A 20481-nucleotide genomic window follows, 5' to 3' on the forward strand; every position below is an offset into this window, starting at 1 on the left:
TATTAGTCAGAGACATGTTCTATGAAGGATTACTTCTGGACATCCCCCAAAGGATCTGAACTTCCTGCTATAAGCACCTATGAAAACTATAGAAATAGAAAAAGATTAATCACATGCCACTGCAGTTTTTATTGGCTGTTCCAGTTGAAAATTGAAGTGGCTTTCTACTCTGGCTTCTAAGATCAGCTTATATATAAAGGGTTAAATGCAGGGTAAACTTAGGGTAAACCATTCAACTCAATGAGATTTAACTTACTCAATACTAACTTCTTATTGGTTGCAGTGGGTCTATCCTAAGTATTTGGTTTTTCACACTAAGATGTCACGAGAAAGAGCTATGTCATCATGGATGAAGCATGAATTATGACCAATGGTGACAATTAATTTTTAAACAGAATTTTAAGCTATATGTGATTCCAGACATACATATATGATAAAAATAATATGAATATGCTGGAACTTGGGGAAAAGGATTTTGAGTGGATGGGTAAGTGAAGACATACCGTTTATTTTCCTTCTCTTTCTCTTTCTCTTAACTAACGTAATATTTATCTAAAATTGTATGCTTTTTCTGCTCTGATAAAGGATATCTTCTGATATAGAATTAAGGAAATAAGAATGAAAAAGATACTTAACATGGCAACTAGAATAAAATAGTTTAAAGAAATATTGTTGCATACAAATTGCAGAGATTAAAGAATTAATAAAGTAAGCAGTCTGTTAATTAGTCTCTTCTTAAACTGCACATATAGATTGCAAAGGTAGTGTTAATCATATTTAATTTCAAAATATGCTTTGCAAAAAAAGATAACTGATGCTGATGTCATGTCATGACTGAATTATTGGAAAACATCTTCTAATTCAAAGATGCCTATATTAAAATGTTATTTGTTCAAAGAAAATCATCATTACAAATGTTCACAAAATATGTACATGAAATTAATCTAAGAGGTTGTTTTAGTTTTTTTAAAAAAGCGTATCCTTAGATATGACATTTAAACCTTGGACCCTGTAGCTGTAATAACTCTCAGTTTTTGGTTTGGTGATGGATGAAAAAGTTTGAGAAACTTTTGCCTCTGGTGGCAATGAATAATCCTGGCAGGTTAGCAGAAATGTAGAAATATTATATATGCCAAATTATACTTGTAACGAGTCCCATCAGTAATAATAAAACAGACTTTAGCATCACTAAAACTGGCCAGTAAAACTACACCACTAAAACTCTACCATTTGCACTGGCAGATGTTTTCATGAGAATGTTCATCTTGTATTCTAGATTTCTTATAATTGCAAATAAAAAAGGTGACCCTTCCAGTCTAAGTGGAGCACTGTGACTGGGCTGGCAGTAAGACTGCATGTAATATCCTGTCCCACAGATTCTCCCACTTATTACAGTTCATTAACTTAGAGAGAGGAAAAGACTTATTGTTTCATGTGAACAAGCCTCTAGAGCTCATTATGCAAACAAATACAGAACCTATATTGCAGGACCTGACCCCAAAAGAGAGCACTTTTGTTCAACATAATTATGTCTATGGTCCAAATGTCAAAGGACATGCCTGATGCTTGCCTTTGGACAGAGGCATGCTATGAGAAAATATGTGTACGGACTAGATCCATTCTAGTACTGTATAGTGAATAAAAAGATATTGTATGCCTCATTTTCTTCTCAACACTATCTTCTTAATTGGCTATTCCAAATTCAAATGCTGTTCTTCAAGGAAGGGGCTGAAAACCAGAGGAAAGCACATTAAGAAGAACCCAGTAATTAATGTCCATCTAATCTCATTCCCTGTGGGCAACTGGAGTAAAATTGTTACAGATCAATTGGCAGGTGTAATGAAATCCACCCTTCAGCATAAAATAATAAACCCTTTTGGAGATTGATTTCTCTTCTTCTTGTGTATTGTTGATGCAGCAGGATCTTCCCATCTGCAGGCAACTCAAGCATTTAGGAGCTGGAGCGGACAGGCAGCTTCCCCAGAGATGACATCATATATTGTATTGGATATGAGGGGGGGAACAGGCTTTTATCAATTGGTTCTTCATCTGCACACCAAGCACATTGGCTGCAGCGTGTGAAAGAGCCTGTGCTTGGTGTAAGATTTTACATGTATGTTTAATGTTTAAATAATACTCACCGCTGACCACACACAATCTCAAAGTCTGCTTTTGATACAAATGTAGTGTATTCTCTGATAGGGCATGACAGCAGATGCAAGAGGCAGGTATAATATCCCTGAATGAACTTACAGTGTAATATGTGAATAAGATAACTCAAGGTTGTGTTTTGTTTTTTGCTAGGAGTACACATGTTGCAGCCAAATGCTGTTTACTACACAGGTATGTAATTGCCACTACTGCCCCTTTCATGAAGCCATCAACTTGGGCATTACTTTGAATGTGCGTAGACCAGTACCAGGAAGCTGGATCTTGTTAGTCTCAGATCCCGTGTTCAGCCTACAATCTGAAACAACGCACAAGCACAAACTCGACTGGCTCCATACCCGTCCCTCATTGGTTTAATGTCAGGAAGCCAGTGGGCATACATGTTTGACATTTGCGGGCAGCAACACATAAAATTTAACAATATGCTTGCTGATCGTATGCCAAGCGCAAGGGCAGAGCGTGGCAGAACAGCGCAGGCACGCACGTCTCACTTCCACCTTCTGCGAGCGCGTTCCCTCCCCAAGACATCCTACGGGTCTCTCCAAGTGTTTCAAACGTGCGAAGTCCCTCTCCGGTTGAGAGGATCGGCCACGAGTGTTTTCTAATCACGCAGCAGTTCAGAACTGGGGCTTCTGAGGCTTCATAAGGCAATAGAGCCAAAAGAGGGAGAAAACGGGATCAGGAGATTTATTTCTTGAATTATGAGGGTTTTACGCAGCGCTAACCCATGGAGACTCAACTCGGATTTCCAACCCTTGGCCATGCGGCGCTCGGGTCTCGCTTGTGCCTTCCAGAGATTAAAGTCAGTATTGTCCGTTGCCATAGCGCCCAGAGAACTTTCCTTTCCGAGTCCCCGCGCTTTGAGCCTATCCTTATGGAATTTAATTGCATCATCGCCTCCGACGCGCTCTGTTGCTACGACAACTCCGGGCACTAGGCAGAAGGTTCCACCCTCCCCTCCTCCCACCCGCAATTTCCCTTCCCAGAAATAAAACGGCCCGTGCGCTGAGCGGCAGGAGCGAGCTTGTAAGCGAAGACTCAGAAACCTTCAGCTCGAAACTCCTGAATGCAGCCTTGCTTCCGCCATTGCATCCTCCGGCAACGAGCTGTGGCGATGGTAGTGGTGCAGCCTTAATTCCCGCCTTTCTTCCTCCCGTTTTGAATCTCCCTGTAAGATTTGCAACTCACAGGTTGCAAAAGTTTGCTGTATCGTTTTCCTCGCTGCGGCTGCAGGTGCCTCGCTCCAGCACTTTCTAAGGAACCCATCGCCGGGAATGCAAAGCTGCGCCCGCTATGTTGGCCTCCGGCGTTTGGCTCCCGGCCCTTGGACAGCTGGGAATGCTGCAGGGGAAGCGCTTTTCGGCAAGCAGCAAATGCGGAGAAGCGCTTCCCCTGTTGAATTCCGTGCAGCTGTTAATGCCAGCTGCTGCTGCCAGCATTCCCTCGCCCGCGGTGTAAGATGCATTTGTTCACCCTTTTCTCGCCTTGGGCCTATCTCGTCTTCGGGCCCCGTTTTCCTCTTCAAACAACTCCAGACTCCAGTAGATGGTAGCCGTCCCCGAGCGGATAAGCCAATTTCCCCGTCTTCCCGGGAGATAGTGAAAGTAGCCCGTAGGTTTTTTGGAAGCCGTCTTCTCCCCTGTGTCCAAGCCACATTACCTCATGGTAAAGAACTCCCTGTCTGAAGAGCCGGGCTAAATATAGCGAGTGGAAGAGAGAGTTAAGACTTGGGCAAGGAGGGAAGGGAGGGCTTTAGCGTGGGGAGCGCTCCTCCTCTCCTTCCGGCGCCCCCCTGGGAAATGCTGGACTGATTCAGGATGCGCCCTTCCCTCCTCCCGTTTCTGACCTCGGTGCGTGTATCTGTGCCTCCCCCCGCAGATCCCAGGCCCGCGCTCTGAGCGCAGCATGCCCACCCCGCTGCTCGCCCTCTTGCTTCTGCGCACCCTGCTGACCCGCCTGTTGCTGCTGGCTCGCAAGCGCCTCCTGCCGCTGCTCCGGCGCCTGACGGCCCGCCTGACTTCTCAGCAGTCCCGCGAGGCCATCCTCACCTGCCTGCTCTGCCTCCTCAACCTGCGCAAGAAGGTGGACGACGACTGAGGCGAACTCCTGGGGGAAGGGGGCGGGCGGCACCCTCTCCCCAAATTTCGGAGCTCGGGGGTGGCAATACCAGCGCCCACTTGTCACAGGTCCAGTGCAGAGCCTTTGGGAAGGGAACCTCGTTCGGCGGGAGAAAAGATTATTCTCCAGCCACCCGTTTTCCCCAGCAGAAGCGACGTTTAGCTTCTCGTGGGAAAGAGGGCGCTCTTCCAGCCAAAAAGAGAAGGAGTATTTACCAACTGTACGCCTCTCAAGGGGAAGATTACATTTTTGATCTCATTTCTTAAGATCCACCCCCAAACCATTCCTCCCAACTTCCAGGCTCTCTGCATAATTTTTCTTCTCTTTGCTCAGTAAGCCAAGACCAAGCTCCCTCCCTCAATTTCTGCTCTCTCCGCCTTTGTTTTCCGGCGAAACTGATGGATGGTTAGCTTCCTCACAGAGCTACCACTGCCCAGAGACCTGGCTTGGTGGCAGCTGTGTAACTTCTACTAAAAGCCAAAGAAGGTTTGGAAGTCCTCTTTGAACATTTCAGGAGAAGCTTCACTTGTGAGAGTGCTCCCAGATGTGTCCGCCTGAGGAGAGGAAGGGCAGAACGGATCCAATGGGACATATTCTCCACCTCTGAGTTTTTTGCATGGGATGGAAGAAGCTGAAGCAACTCTTGTCACTTGTGATTTTGCCTTTGTTTTTATGACCTGCTACAAGAGGTCTTCTCTCTCCTACCAAAAGCAGTGTGAATTATCAAGACTTGTGTCCTAGCATTTTCTGGGACCCCTGTAGGGCCTGTGCTAGGGAGACAATGTCCGGTAGCACAGCAAGGAAGGTCCAGCCATTCACTATTAGCACCAAGTTATCTCTACCCAAGTGTTCCCTGGAATTTCCAAGAGACAGCTGTACTGACATTCCTCTTGCTGCTCTGAATAACCATGACTTGCACCAAAACCTCAATGAGTGTGTTTCCCTGTATCTGGCTCAGACATCTCTGGAGCCTGCTGGAGGAAGATTTGAAAGTGCTACTCCTATTGAAGAGGTGGTCGCCAGTGATGATTGTATCAACAGCAATTCGCTGTCCCGTTCCATCAAGAAGATCACTTTGTCCAACTGGCATGGAAAAGCTAGTCTAGGGGAAGAAGGGATATTCAGAGGCCCTTCTCACGCCAGTGCTGAGAAAAACTGCAACAACAACAACTGCAGAGCAGGAAAGGCACAATTCAAGGTAAGGGCTTTCATTTCCCCTTTCTATTTTTGCTCTGCGCTTTACTTCTCTCTACAATGCCCAGGTTAGACCTGGCTTTAGGATCTTTGTGCAAGCCACTGTGTGACAAGGCATCTTGAGTAGCTGGATTAAGGATGATGGAGACCTGAAGTTCAGGATTCCCCCAGTGTATCTGGAGAAAGGCAATTTTCTGGAGAACTTGTTCATATGAGGGTAAAGTTTATTACTTCCCACCGCTTGACAGAATCAAACACAAAGAAAGAATAATTAGGAATTTATTATTTTTTTTTACAGGGGTGAGACATGTGTGCTACTTAAGTCTTCCTGAGTTCTAATCTCTATTTATATTAAAGTACTTTGCCCTCTGATCGCATTTATCTGCAAGTAGCTCTGCATAGTGAGCATCACTCTTGCATGGCAGAGCTAGACATGGTTCCCTAATTTTATCATAATTATCTTTCCATAGAACTCCTCCCAAAATTAATAGTAGGGCCTTAAGATTTCTAGTTCCATTTTGTTTGATTTCTAGTTCCATTTTATTTATTCTGTTTTTTATCTCATGCATTTGTCTGCTTATTCTCTTTTTCCCTCTGTTTTGTTTTGTTGTGGAGATAATCTGTGGATGGTGTAATGAGAATACAGTACCTCTGAACATGGTGGAACAAGTCTAGGAAAGGTTACTCATACAATTAGTAAGCATCTAAATTTCCATCTTCCAGCCATGGTTTTTTGTTTTATTTTACACAAGGTTATGTCAGTGCTGGGTAGGCATTAGAAGAAAGTACCATGACAAGTGATGCTGGTAAAGGCTTAGAAGTAGCCTGTTGCATTATAATGGTACTAGGGTTTGAATATAAACAGCAGTCAGATGCTAGAATAGCCTTTTATGTTTCTAGTCCTGTGTGTTCTACAAGATTACGTTGGTTTTTATACAGAGAGAGGATTATGGGAGAAGTAGTTGGAAATCTCAGAAAAAACATACTATTAGGCAAAGCTTCTTCTCAGAAAGATGTCTAGGATCACATTAGTTTAATACTTCAGTTGTTTTTTAGCCACTTTCCTAAACGAACTAAATATTCATGGATAAAAAATAATATTGAGGCCAGCTATGTGGTGTCATGTGATGTCAGTTCTGTGAAATTATGAAACATGTTCCAGTGGGATAAGTTGAGGCCATGTCATCCAGTTTTGGTTTTTAATAACGAAGAGAAGATTTTTAAAATGTTTCTCTGCAGGCATTACCACACCATGCTATCTCATCAGCCCCTGGGAAAGTGTCGTCCAAACTGACCTTGAAATCTTGGCCAAGAAACATTCTGAAAGCCATTATGTGTTTCTCTGGCATTGATCTGTGTAAGATCCAGATTAGTTCCTCCTATGGGAAGATTGATTTGCTCCTGTTTGCATTGTTACCAGCCAGAGGAGATCCTTGCCAGTTCATACCTCAGCTGCAGCCTCCACATTCCAAAGTAATAGAAAGACCGACTCGTTTCTTGTTTTCACATGTGCTCCCGGCTGCTGCTTGTTGGATAGGATCGGATGGTGGGGGAGGGAGCTCTACCTCTGCAATCCAAGTGGAGCAGAACTGCAGGAAGGATGAGATCATCTTTGCGCTGACAGCCTTGTTTGCCTGTGGCTGATGGATTGAGGGAACTTCACGTGTAAATAAAGCACTTATGTCACCTGCAAGCTTATCTTTTTTGAACTCTGGTTGGGGAGAAGCCAAGTGGGCCCAGTTGGGGGAAACAGACAGATATTGACAGCTTTAATTGAACTTCTCCGATTACAAGAAACCATACATAACAAATTAATAGCTGTTAGATGTTTGTAAAAAATAACCTATCTTGTCAGGCAAGGTACCCAGGTTTACTCCTTGGCTGAACTGCCCATCTTTCATATGCCAAAGTGTTCCAGGTCTTTTATATTTTATGCAGACAATAATATATCCTAGGTTTTCCCTTTAGTGGACATGCCTCTGAACCTCAAACCTGGGATAGAATATTCATATTTAAATGTGATTTGAAGTGGAAGGGTTGCACCCTTCAAAAATGATTTAAAAGAAGTGCTTTGGACCTCACCCAAGCATATCACTTTTCTGTTGTTTTCAGGCATCCGAACAAGCCTGAAAAAAGAAATTCTAACACATCCGATGAATCCTATAATTAAGCATTGTATCTTTGATGTGACTCTTAAAACAGCAACATATTTTTTCAGGCTTCCATGGAAGCTTGAAAAAAGTTGTGTATGCTATAATGAATAGCAGAGAGTTATGTGCTCGCGCTTCCATATAGTCTAAGGCATTTCTTCCAAATCATTTTCAAAGGGTGCACAGTGGAATAGTTAATATTTATTTAATATTTATTTATTTCAGAGACTTATATGGTCTTGTGAGGGTTTTTTTTTCCTCTCCATTTCCTGAGATCCCAGAGCAGTTCTCCAGCATTGAAGTCCTTCAGAGAGATACTGAAACAGTGATTCATATATTTAAAGAACACCCCCTCCCTCTTTGATGCTTCTGACCATCAAAGAGGTTGGCTACCATTTTTTAAAGTGAAACTGAGCAGCAAACTCATGAAGTTCATTGGAAATCTCCAGGCTTTAGGACCAAGACTTTCAAGACAATTTCATAGGTGTCTGTAGGAACCACAATGATGTCAAAATAATTACATGTACATTATGTACCTTATGTTGTCATTGTGCAAACAATGCAATTATGTAATTTACACCAGTTGCATCATGGCGCAAAATGACACAACTGCAAAATTTCCATCATTTGTGTGATAAAATAATGACACGCATGTTGTCACTTGCACACACGCACACCCAGTTGTCCATGGGCACTTTAGTTTATCTAATCAAATCTTCATACAGAGAAAATTATTTAAGGTCCAAAGCAATTTATTTCATACTCTGTAAATGTAAGCCAAGTTTGCTTAAGTTTGTATTGCTGAAAACTCAACAGTGACAAAGCATTGTTAACAAAGCAAATATTTGTTTAGGTAGAGCTACCAGCTGTAGACTGCAAAAATCCAGATGCCCCCAGATGGCAGCAGAGAAATATAGAAAACTGTTAATTCTTTATTACCATATAGCAATCATCTGGATTTAGATAGTCCCTAATTTAAAAAAGTACAAAATGTTACATATTCAGAAAAATTAGTAATAAACAATACAAAAATGTATGCAAACATTTGAATATTAAAATGTAGTTTCACTTGAGAGCTGTTAAGCATAAGGTTTAAATATTTTTTGTTCTAATTCCTGGTTTCTGTTAAATTGAAGTTGCACTTGAGAGCTGTTAAGCACAAGGTTTATATATAATTTTCTTCTAATTCCTAGCTTCTATTTTTATCAGTGTTCTACTTTAGTCATGTAAGAGTTCATTTTCATTAAATATACTGTCACAATAGCAGTTCCCCATCTTTGTTATGAATCATACAATTACTTTTCTATTATTTGTTGCTTGCAGATTTGCAATATAATTTATTCCTTTTATGTTTTATTTCAAAGAAACCTATTTATCCCACCTCTACTAGTCTGAGGTACTTGGACATCGAAATGCTTTGTCCCATCCATTGCAACCTGTGTCCTCACTTTCCTGAACATCATATGCCCGGATCTTTAGTGTACCTGCACACACAATGTTATTTTTAAAAAGCAGCTGCCTGAAATTCCAGAACGTCAAAATATTTGCTAAATGTTATCAGACAAATATGGAATTTCACTATAAAATATTTTAAAGTTAAGTAAATCAAGCAATCATATTTTATACACACACATGCACACACACACACACATGTGTTGAGCAAGTATATGAAAAAGATTACAGGAGCAGGGTGGAAAACCTGTGGCTCTCCAGATGGTGGTGGATGATCACAGGATGTTTCAGTATTGGATATGCTGAGTGGAGCTTGTAGGAGTTCAGCAATATCAGGAAGGCGACAGGTTTCCCATGTCTAGAATACACACCTTTGGAATAAGGATTGTAGTTTATTGTTTTCCCGCAGATACACAGTATGTGGTACTTCATCTAGCATTAAGTCACCATTACCCTAATAGAGCTGCTATTCCTAGAACTAGTGCTTTTGTAGACCCCTAATGTGAGCATTAGGAAGATACCTTATACCTTTACTGCTAACAGAAGGTAGATGTTGCAGAGAACAAAATGTTCTGAGATACTGTAGTTCTAATTTTTCCTAGTTAGATTTGACCATTGGTTACTGGGTCTGATCTGCTGATTCTTCTTTTCCCATACCCATATGCTAAGTCTTTGGGTAAGAGTGAAGAATTGTGTTCAAATTCATTTGTAAATTCAGGCACCCTTGACAAATGTCTAGCATAGATAGTGTTGGATGTCATAAAGTTCTAGATTGGGATTATTTTCTGTTGTTAGCAAATACCATTGAGATTATATTGTCTTCCTCTCTGTCTTGGTAGCTAATAATGTGTACATGAGGGATACTATAGTACATTGTTTGAATGGTGAGTTTACCATTACATTACCATTTAATTCAGCTCTACCTGTGTGGATTTAAAAAAACCAGTAATTAAAAAAGTTTTTATTTTTATTGTTAATTTCTTATGAACTGCCCAGAGTCGCTCATTGAGTGAGATGGGCAGTTACTAAATTTGAAATATAAATAAATAAATAAAAATGAGTGAAAGAAAAATTTAGGCAATGTATATTTGATCTTCTCATGACCACCTGTGGATTTGCAACATAGCAACAGTTAATGGGAGGAACCCTTGTTAAAAAAACATGTCTCATTGACAGTCATGGTGATGTAATGCTCATCTTAAAGCATAATCAGGATGGGAACTTGATCAGACACAGTGAAATTGAAAAGTCTGCATTCTGCCATTGCCACTTTAGCAGCTCAGCGCCTAGCTACCTGAATGTTCTCCAACATTTTTCATAGTTGGGGCAAAGTAAATCTTCACCATGCTAATTTTTCCTGTAGGTCTTTCTCAGAAAAGAAGTGGAACCCAAGGAAGAAAAACAGGATGCAAGAAGCCCCCAGGCTGGTGATAATTTTCTAGTTGGCAGAGTTGCATCTTTTCTGGTAGGTTTCTTTTATATCCTGCTGAGTTAAAGAAAACTACTGTATATGGTGGTCTTCAGCTGGTTATTAGGAGTGGAGCTTGACTCAAAAAAGACTGGACTTAGTGCATAATGGTTTGGAATTCTTGAATGTAAGTGTGGATTTGAGCTTATATTTACCTATAGCTGCACTTCCGTGAATCTTTATATATACTACTTTTTACTCTCCCAAATAACAGGAGATTGCCTTGCAATTTGAATTTAGCTTGATGGGCATTTCAAGCATCCATAAATTCCATCAGATACCAAAATCCTTGTTTATTGACATTTATGGATGTTGACTTGCATGAGCAGAGTTATCTATAAACAAAGAGGCAACTCCTATAATATATAACTTGTGCTTGATTTCAGTGGACTCCAACCTCAGGCCATTTTCCTAATACAAGTTATAACAGTGTTAATGTAAATTATCATCAGAATGTTTTGGGTTTTAGTAGAAGAATAAGCATTGATTGACTTATGATGACTTGGTTTAAACTGATGCTTTTTGTAATGCTCCTGAGAAAGACTTCTTGCTTACTATAATGGCCAACATCTTCCTAGATAGTGTTCAGCAAGCACATGTATTGTTTGATGCAATTAACTTTTTGATATTTTCAAATCTTGTGATAAGTTCTGCTAGACCTTTGGGAAGTTAATGTTATGTTCTCATCCCCTGAAGTCTTGCCTTTCCAAAAAAGATGCTTAGATTATGGAGGGGAAAGATGACAACCCACTGATAAAATCTACAAATCATATCCATATCCTCCCAAACTGTGACTAAACCATTGTACCATATCCTTCTTAAACAGTAACTAAGGAGGCTAATATAGAAGATTTGGTGTGTGTGTGGGGAGACTTTCTGTTTTTTCAATAACTGAAGCTTTGGCACCAGAAAAGATGAAGGAAGAAAGTACAAGATTCCCATTCTAGCCTAGAAAACAATTGGGAAGTATACAACTCTCAATGTATCCATATTCTTGTGAACTTTAAGGCCTTTTCCCAAGGATTGTATTTCTCTTTGTTATCTGAATCAGGTGAGGCTGTCAAGGTGCTAAACCAAAGATGGAGGTACTATACATAGATAGTTCTTCTCAAGTCTGGCCAACTGGTGTTCAACCTAGTTTAGATAGGGGTGGATGTGTTCTGGAAATATTCCTGAATCCAGCTTATGTCTTTAAAAGCCCTAGTTACCTCAGTAGCAATGAGTTACAGTCATCAGCTGTCATCTTTCCTGAACAGAAATAATCTTGCCATAGTGATCCATGCTCTGATAGCATTCTGTTTGTATTTGTGGAGTACATTGTGTGTTGGTCTGCAGGTGGAAACAATTTGGCATCATCAACATCAGTCAGTCAGATGACCAGCCTCTTTCTCTGTGTCTTTCTTAAATTCTTTCAGAATCATTATGGCCCTGTATAGCTACCTTATCTAAAAGTAAAATAGAAGCTTGTTCAATATTAACTACAGATGTGTTCCATTTTCTGTTGTTGAATGGAAAGGTAGTACTTGAAAAGAGGAATTAATGTACAGCATATTGCATAAAAAGTGGTAAAGAGGGAAGATCTACAGATTCTCACAACAAAGAAAACACAAGTGCACAAAAACTGATCATGAAGAATGACCCTTAAAGCTGGATATGCTATGATGTATCAGGTTGGTTGCAAGATATAGATTCTCAGATTTTTATAAGTAAGCTTCTGTAAATTGCAGAAAGGCACTCTCTAAAGAGAATCACAGGGAAGATCTTCATTAGAGAAGATAAGCAGCAGGCTCTCATTTACTCTTTGTGGAACAATTTGATTGTCACAGGGGCTGCTGTGGGTTCACAAGATTTGACACACGATACTTGTCTGGTGATTTTCCCCCCATTTTATTAAGACAGAAAGCAGCATTAACTTTGGTGTTCATAGCTTTCCTTTGCAAGAGTTATTTACAACTTGGTAACTACATTCCATTCTCTGCTTGGCTGATAACCACCATGGCTCAAGATTTAAAATGCATTGTAAAATGGAATTTTTCCTTTACTAAATATTATGCAGCCTAAGTGTTCTCTATCTGTATTTAAGCATTCTACAATATTGGCTTAATATGTACACACACACACCCTGCACTATTTCTAAATAATCTTTCTACTTTTTTTTAGAAAAAAGTAAGGAGCTAAATTTACTGGCCAGCATACCTTCTTTCATGCTGGCATAAGCTTTCTCTCTGGCTGATATAACTTCATATCTTCCATTACTTCAGCCTCTGCAGTGGGTAGGAAGGAACTCACAGCACCTTCTCCTCTTTGGATTGACTTTTCTCAACAAGCAACAAACTACCTCCTTAGGTTGCCAGCCATTAGTCCTCCTTCCAATTGAACAGGTTTTCTTTTCCAGCAGACTTTTTATTTTCTTAAGTCTTCTCTTCTCTGCCAACTCAGTATCTGCCCCACCCTTCTCCTATGGGAAAAGTCCTTTGGAACACCAAGCTATCTTCCCTTTTACTTTCCAACCGCAAAACAAAAGAGTATCTGTTTGGATGCTTGCATGAATATGTGACAGACTCTCAGGAAGGTATGGACTCGTGCATGCTGTCACACTGACCAAATGAAGAGGAGAAATAAATACAATTGATCTTGAAAAGCAGGAGTGGACCACCCACATGCCATGTACCACATGTGGTTCATGGGGCTTTTAGGAATCATGGAACTGAACTTAGATAGTGCAATGCCAAGTAATAAAGGCATATTTTCCAACCAGTTTTCAGCAGGAAAAAAAACACTTTAAGATGGTATGGTACACCAAAGCAGCCTCAGTCCTGTTCATCTTCAATCATGTCTTTGCATCAAACCCTGTAGTTTTTACTGCTCTTTCCCCCTCTATTTTTTTAAATATGCCTCCTAGTATTCTATGACTTAGTATTAAATTAAGTAGTATTATGGTTTCTTGTAAAATACTTTTTAAAAACTGCTTGCTTGATAAACTGTATATATGAAGTTGCAGAAATGGTTGGATATACATAACTAGTTCACCAACTGCCTTTCTGAGATCTGAAGACAGCATTCACACTTCTTGTTTGTGAGGTGTATGTAATGATATAATCTGGAAAACCTGTTACAAAACAACACATGATCTCAAAGTATCTGCAGCCAATATAAATGACCAGGGCATTCTCTATTAAGTACACATGCATTACAGACTGCTAATTCCAAGAGGATGTGACAAACAACTTAGTCTGAAGCATAAACTGATGAAAAATGTCAGGGCACAGTTGCCGGCTCCTATCCCTCCAATCTCTCAAAGGCTGTGACAGTCTCTTTTGTGTTCCTATGCAGAGTGTCCTTCTTGATCATTTTCAGCCTCCCTCCTTCTTTCCTGCCAGACAGAAACTCATTTCTGGGGAAAATTTCATGGGAGGAAATGAATCAGGTTACTGAGCAAATCCATAAGCTTATCTCAATGCAAAACTGAACAGGACACAGCATGGGGAATGACAGCTTAGATTGGTTTTCTATAACTTGCTGCCCTCCAGATGTGTTGGGTTGCTTCTCGCACTATTTCAGTCAGTATGGTCAAAAGTCATGCTGACTGGGAAGAATGAGAGTCAGAGTCCAGCTCACCTGGAGAGCACCAAGTTTTATTCTGTTGATTTCTAAAATTATTAGTTACATGTAGCAATGGCCCTCATGGCAAAATGCACATAGAAGCATGCTAAAATATAAAATCATAGTAAAATACAGTTAAAAATAAATCCAAAGACATGACAGAACAGAGACATATTAAAATATCCATTAAAAACATCAAGATTTTAAAAGTGGGATATAACTACTTAAAATTACCTCATTGTAATGAAAATGCCTGAAAAATAAACATGTATTTATGTGGTGCTGAAAATGAAGCAGAATAGTCAGAATAGTTGGGCCCTTTTAGGGAGGGTATTTCGTAGAAGGAGATGACTAATATTAAGAAGGCTTATTTCAATGTAGTTAATCATTCAGCACATCTCAATATGCAGTGGCAGAGCACAACTTCCAGTTATCACCAGTTATCATCCCTGCCCAGTGATAGGAACATTCAACCATAGAAAGGTAGCTTAGACTATGAACTAATATAGTCAAGGACTCAGTTGCCTATGGCATTTCTTTAATGGTGGCCTTTTGCAATTTGCTTCCAGATTGCCTAAGGCTGGGAGTCACTTTTCCATTGCATAAAATTAGCCTGGCTTGCCACCCAGTGCAGCTTGTTATTCACTGGGAATTAATTTTGTTCAGTCCCTCCTATTCTGATCCAAGATATCTCTGTACTAAGGCTTTGTGAAAGAAAAGAGAATTCTGTGCCTGGCTTTAAACTCAGATATATGACATGAAAGGACTGAACAATTCATATATTCTTGGGAGAATGAAACTAAACATTACATTGTACAAGATAAAATTATCGCTCATTAATTTTGTGATGTGGCTATAACTTTGCCATTTGCTTCTCTTTACAGAATCACAATTTCTTTATAGGCAAGATATGCACTCAGATGTATTACATTCCTCAGTTATGTTCCATAGCATTTGGTGCTCTACAAATGTTTTGGATTATAGGTCCTACAATTTCCTGTCAATACCCATGCTTGCTAAGGGTGTCTAGAGTTAAAAAACCCAAAAGATTGAGAGGGCACTGAGCTGCCTATCCCTGTTCCACAGGTATCATGACTATTTCCCTCCCATCACTGATTTATACTTCCTGTACCTGGGGATCATTTTATGTCTTATTTTACAAAGGTGGTTTTAAGCGTCTTATTCTGTGTTGTATCTTTTAATTCCTATTGATCTCTCTACCATCAATGGGACTTGAGATACAATATTTGTAGTTAGCCCTCCATAGTATTTTGTTGCTGGATTTTTGGCTGAGTTTGGATGCAGGTCACTTTTATAGCTGCCAGTCCCTAGCTGTCTTGGAGCAGGGACAAAACATTGTGTCATTGCAGAGCTCAAGAACAAAGCTTGGAAGCTGTTCAGGGCTCCCATTCGATGAGTTACTTAAAATAAGTGTCTTTAGTCAGCCTTTCAGGAGCAGAGTCTAAAGCTCATTTGTAAGGCAGGCAGGCATGAAGTCATGCTTTTGTTTCAGGAGGTTTTTTTTATTAGAGCACTAGCAGTTCAGGAGAAATTGGTTTAGTTCTCTTGGAGCCTGAGGGAAAGAATGCTAGAGCAGGATAGTAGAATTAGATGAGATTTAAGATAAGGTCTTTCCACTTTTGGAAAACGTTGCTTATGTAACAACCTAGGCTTGATCCTCAATATTTGCAGTGTTTGGAATGGTTATAGAAAGGTTTTACTGCAGTCATGACGATATACGCTGAGCCAAATGGACAGTCCTTTCATTATAAACCAGATTCAGTGGAAATGCAAACACACTGATGGATTTCAATGAACCAGAGTAATTCAATGGACACTCTGATGAAGACTGCAGTGAGCTTGAAACTGGTCAGGGAGCCTCTATGGACTGCATTCTTGTGCCATTATGTAAAGGACAAATACTACAGTGGAACAGAAATTTGCTGTGAAGCAGGATATAAAGCAAATTAATAACCAAGCCAGTTTTCAGGAAGGCAGGGACGGCTTAAAAATTCTGCGTTGAAAATATAATTCCCAAAAGCTAAATAGATGTGTTTGGCATTTGTCAGCTATGAACACAAATCGTGAGATGGGGAAGCCTACATTTAATACCAAAAGATGTATACAGTGAACAGTATGTTAAACTCTCCTTAGGTTTCCACCGATGGCTATTGCCATAATTGTATTTTTTTTTCTGAGTCCTAGTCACAACAGTTCTAGTTTCAGAATTAGATTAATTCTGCTTCTGACGCAAACACACACACGTGATTTCAGGTGCAAACATATCAGAGTCATGTATGTGAGATGGGTAGCTACATAAATTTGATAAACATTAAATTTGTCAGCCACTACTTTATAATGTAATGTGTATCAATAAAGATACATTGACTGCTGAGCAATTACAGCTTTATGGCTAGTACTATTATACTATTATTTCAAGCCAACCTAAGCATCAGGATGAAGCAGTGTAGCTGTATTATCAGTCATCGTTAGCATCTGATACCATCAGGTAATATTATAAAGCCTAAAACTGGGTCTACCAGATCTGAGCAGCAAAAATTCAGCACTAGATTTGTGTGAATTCACAACTCAGCAAAGAGTTGGTTTTGTATATCTTTTTCCTACCATCTAATGGCTGCCTCATGCAAAACATAACTTACTGCCTCACTCAGCACATCCATGAACACCAACTAGCAGTCAGAAGACATGATGAAAACTCCTTACTCTCACAACACATGGACAGACTTAACCATAGTTTTAACTAGGAAACTCTCAGCATCTTAGACCAAGCTAAGTCCAAAAAAGCAAGGGAATTCCTGGAAGCCTGGTATTCAGATACCATTCAAAAGAGACAATAAAAAGGAAACAAAAAGACCTCCGCACGAGCAGTCAACACTCGGATAAGAAGGGATTAACACCAGGATTAACACCAAAGAAACAATCAAGTAGTGAACAATGCCCTAATCAAGGAACTACCAACTCAGACAAACAATCAAATAGTAAACAACAGCCTAATCTAGGAACTACCAAGAAAAAACAACACCCCCACCAACACTGACAGGGCAAGCTACTGTATATAAACAGAGAGCAAATCCCACTCTCTCTAAGATGTTACTTAGTTGGGTAACAAAATGTCTGCAAGAAAACAACCAAGCTCAGAGAACCCCATGAATTCTACAAAACATAATTTACCTAGGGATGGGAGTGAAATGTATTTCAGGCATATTCATGCAAAGATTCCGTCCCAATTCAAAAGTACCTGCAGGCCTCTATAATCTTACTACCTTGGCTAAATTTGGCAGTTAACCTGATTTATTTCTTTTTAGTTCTTGAATAACCCAAACTGCAAAAAAGCTTGCTTTCTTTTTCTAAGTATGACACTCCACAAAATTTGTGGGTATTCTGTTTCCTTCCTGGAGCAATTCTTGTCTTAACCCTTGTTTCTGGAGCCTCAGCCGCCAGAGAGGTCTTTTAAAGGGAATATTTCCTTGATTCAGTTGCTGTGAAATTGTCAAGATTTTGTCAGTTTCCCTTTCTCTTCCTAGTGGACCAGGCACCTGGAAAACACCTAGCTATTTTGTTTTTTACATTTTTTTTTCTCTTTCCCTTTTGTGTGGAATGGGGAGATGAGATTTTGGTTACTCCCATGGCAGTGAAGAAGTTCCCTTAGAGTGAGTTCTTGTTCAAATTGCCTAAAAATTAAGAATTTTCTTTAGAATTTGCAGGCCATTGTTGCATCTGACAATTGCAATAAAGAGACATTAGGAAAAGTTGCAAATTTTATGACTAGATATGCAGCCTTTGCAGCTCTCAAGGAAGATTTTTCATATAAGAGGATGATGGCTTGATAGGCAGCTTCACTTTGTTACGAATTCTTATATGTTTACAAGTAAGGAAAAGTATATAATATATACCAAAGATGTGAGGTGGCAGGGATGGCTTCCAATTTATTTCATTTCTCTTTTTGTGTGGAGTGGAAATGAGATTTTTTTGTTGTTGCTCCAGAACAGGCAGCAACTTAAGTGGGGCATTGATTGAATGACTTTGGGTTTGTTTTTTTGTTTTTCTTCTGCTGGTTAGCTGGAGGGAGCGCTGATTGACTTCTCAGCACATTCTCAGTGTGCTGAAGTCAGCAGAAATAAAGATGATTGGTAAATCTTCAAATTGTTTTGGAGGGACTGGGTAAAGGAAACAGGGCCATGTGAAGTGCCTTCAGTCACACACCGCATCAGCTGCACGTTGGGAGAAATGGAATAAACTCCAAGACTATTCAAGCATCTAGTAAAGAAGACTTAACACTAAGCTGGATATCTTTTCAGCAATACTTAGTTTTGGCTTGGGCAATTAAGGCTCAGCATTGCCATTTCATACCCAAGCCAGTGTTGGTTTTGGAACCAAAGGTCAGTTAGGTCATAGCTGCTTCTCTTCTATCTGATTCAGGCCAAATCCAAGCAGACTAACTTTCTCACTCTCTGTCTCTCCTTCCTAGACTGCAAGTTCTGTTGCTGCATCTCCCTGGAAAGAGTGTGCCAAAAATACCAAACCAGGCACAGTAGTGGAGCAGAAGCCTTGCATAGAAAGCAGCACCGGAGTGGCAGACCTTTCCAAGTGGAGCCTTCTCCTAGCCCAGTTCAACTGTGACATGGTGCAGGTAAAGAAAAAAAATTGGCAAAGGAAGAAATTGGCTTTGCTGTCACCACAAAACAGGACAATAAAGGGCTGTCTTCTGCTCTTCTTTTCAAAACTGCGGTAGAAAGGAAGGGAGAGCAGTGTTTTTGCTGCCAAAGGTCTTTCCTTTATTAGAGTGGAGGACGTGCAGATGGAAAGAAGCAAGGTTCTTTGGCTAGCAGGAGGGAAGCTGTTGCTATGGCATGAGGTCATCCTTGGCAGCCTCTCTTTAAGGCAAAGGACAGAGGACAGTAGGTCAGTCCACAGAAATGTTGATTTTTTTTCCCCATCTTTTTGAAGGAAAGGGCATGACATAGATGTCTTGCTTTTGTGCAGGGAGGGCACTAAAATGTGTTGGTGTAAGTCTGTGAACACAGAAAGAGTTGTGGGTGTGTCTTCAAATAAAACAGTGAAATATATGACTATTGTTTTTACAAGGTTTTGAAAGCCTTGAATGTGGACCCTAGCAAGGAGACTCCTGGCTTACTATCTTCATCACCCCTGGCTATGGAAGAAATTGCTCAATTACTTTCTACTGATAGTTCAGCAAGAGTCAGGTGACAGAAACACAAAGGACTTAATGGTGTCTCACCTGTTTCTGGGAAGCCGCTAATTCTTGCCTGGCTCTTGGGTGTAGGCAGTCCAAGGCAGAAGCTCAGGTTGTGCCAATTTCCTTGTCTGCCTCCTTTCCAGCTCTTGTTAATCCCAATATCTGTTGGTTTGTGAAGCACAAAGCAAAAATGTGTCTGGATACTGTGTAGATATCAAAGTGAGTCATGTAGCTATGAGTTTAATAACTGAACAGTGATAGATTTAGCAGTCCTTGGTGAAGATACGTTTAAAAGCTGCTGGAATAGTAAATAATATTTCTAACTATTTTGTTACTTGAAGCATCTAAAGAGTGTTTCCCATGCATGTCTCAATTCTTAGGACAGGTCTGTGTGTATGTGAGAAAGATGGAATGACTGGATTTCTCATAGCATACCAACAGAAACAGTAACTGGGCTTATTTATTCCAGTAAGCTATGACCATCTGTTGAATAATTCACAATGAATGGGTTCACACATCATGCAAAACCAAACTAAACAAACTGCATTATACCTATATATGTGAACCTAGTCAGTGGATAGGTGCATGCCCTCCCCAAACAAGACTACTGATGTGGTCCCGCCAGACAAAAAATATGCATGTGTTGTAAATAGGAAGTTACTTTCCTCCAAATTAGATTGTGTAATCATCTAAATTCTGGCAGCAGGTCTCTGTGATCAGGCAGTGTTTTTTTCTAGTGCTTGCAATCAGATTATTAGAGTTGGTAGGGATTATACTGGGGATCTTTTACCACAGAACAGTATTGTTTTCTAAAGGACCTTCAGTACCAAAAGGCATTGCCCAGATTACCTGCATGCTTGTCCAACACAAGGCTGTCTTATGTCTCATCCTGTAATCCAGTGTTTCTCAACCTCAGTAACTTTAAGACGTGTAGACTTCAACTCCCAGAATTCCCCACCCAGCATGCTGGGTGGGGAATTCTGGAAGTTGAAATCCACACGTCTTAAAGTTGTTGAAGTTGAGAAACACTGCTGTAAACCTTTGGTTCTCTGCAAGCCAGTTATAGTTATTTATATTGTCTTAGAAGATTTTGCTGGAAGCACTGCTGC

General features: G+C 40.2%; 1 protein-coding gene across 10 annotated transcripts in view; it reads left to right on the forward strand.

Annotated features, from left to right (window-relative positions):
• Positions 1–2286: 2286 nt before the first annotated feature.
• Positions 2287–20481, forward strand: part of LOC103058937 (uncharacterized) — a 61686-nt gene continuing 43491 nt past the window's right edge. For 4 of the 10 annotated variants that reach the window (XM_025167459.2, XM_025167464.2, XM_025167463.2 and 1 more), the window contains exons 1-3: positions 2289–5485; positions 10447–10548; positions 18644–18805. In XM_025167459.2, the coding sequence (XP_025023227.1) occupies positions 5069–5485; positions 10447–10548; positions 18644–18805 (681 nt within the window). In that variant the 5' untranslated portion in view covers positions 2289–5068. Of the gene's footprint in view, positions 5486–10446; positions 10549–18643; positions 18806–20481 lie in introns of all 10 variants that reach the window. The other 6 variants (XM_088145157.1, XM_025167465.2, XM_088145153.1 and 3 more) reach the window with 3 other exon arrangements.

This window comes from Python bivittatus, unplaced genomic scaffold (assembly GCF_059951505.1).
Source record: "Python bivittatus isolate LINGU-HERP-01145 unplaced genomic scaffold, Pbiv_v1 ctg000020_np1212, whole genome shotgun sequence".
Classification (NCBI taxonomy): domain Eukaryota; kingdom Metazoa; phylum Chordata; class Lepidosauria; order Squamata; family Pythonidae; genus Python; species Python bivittatus.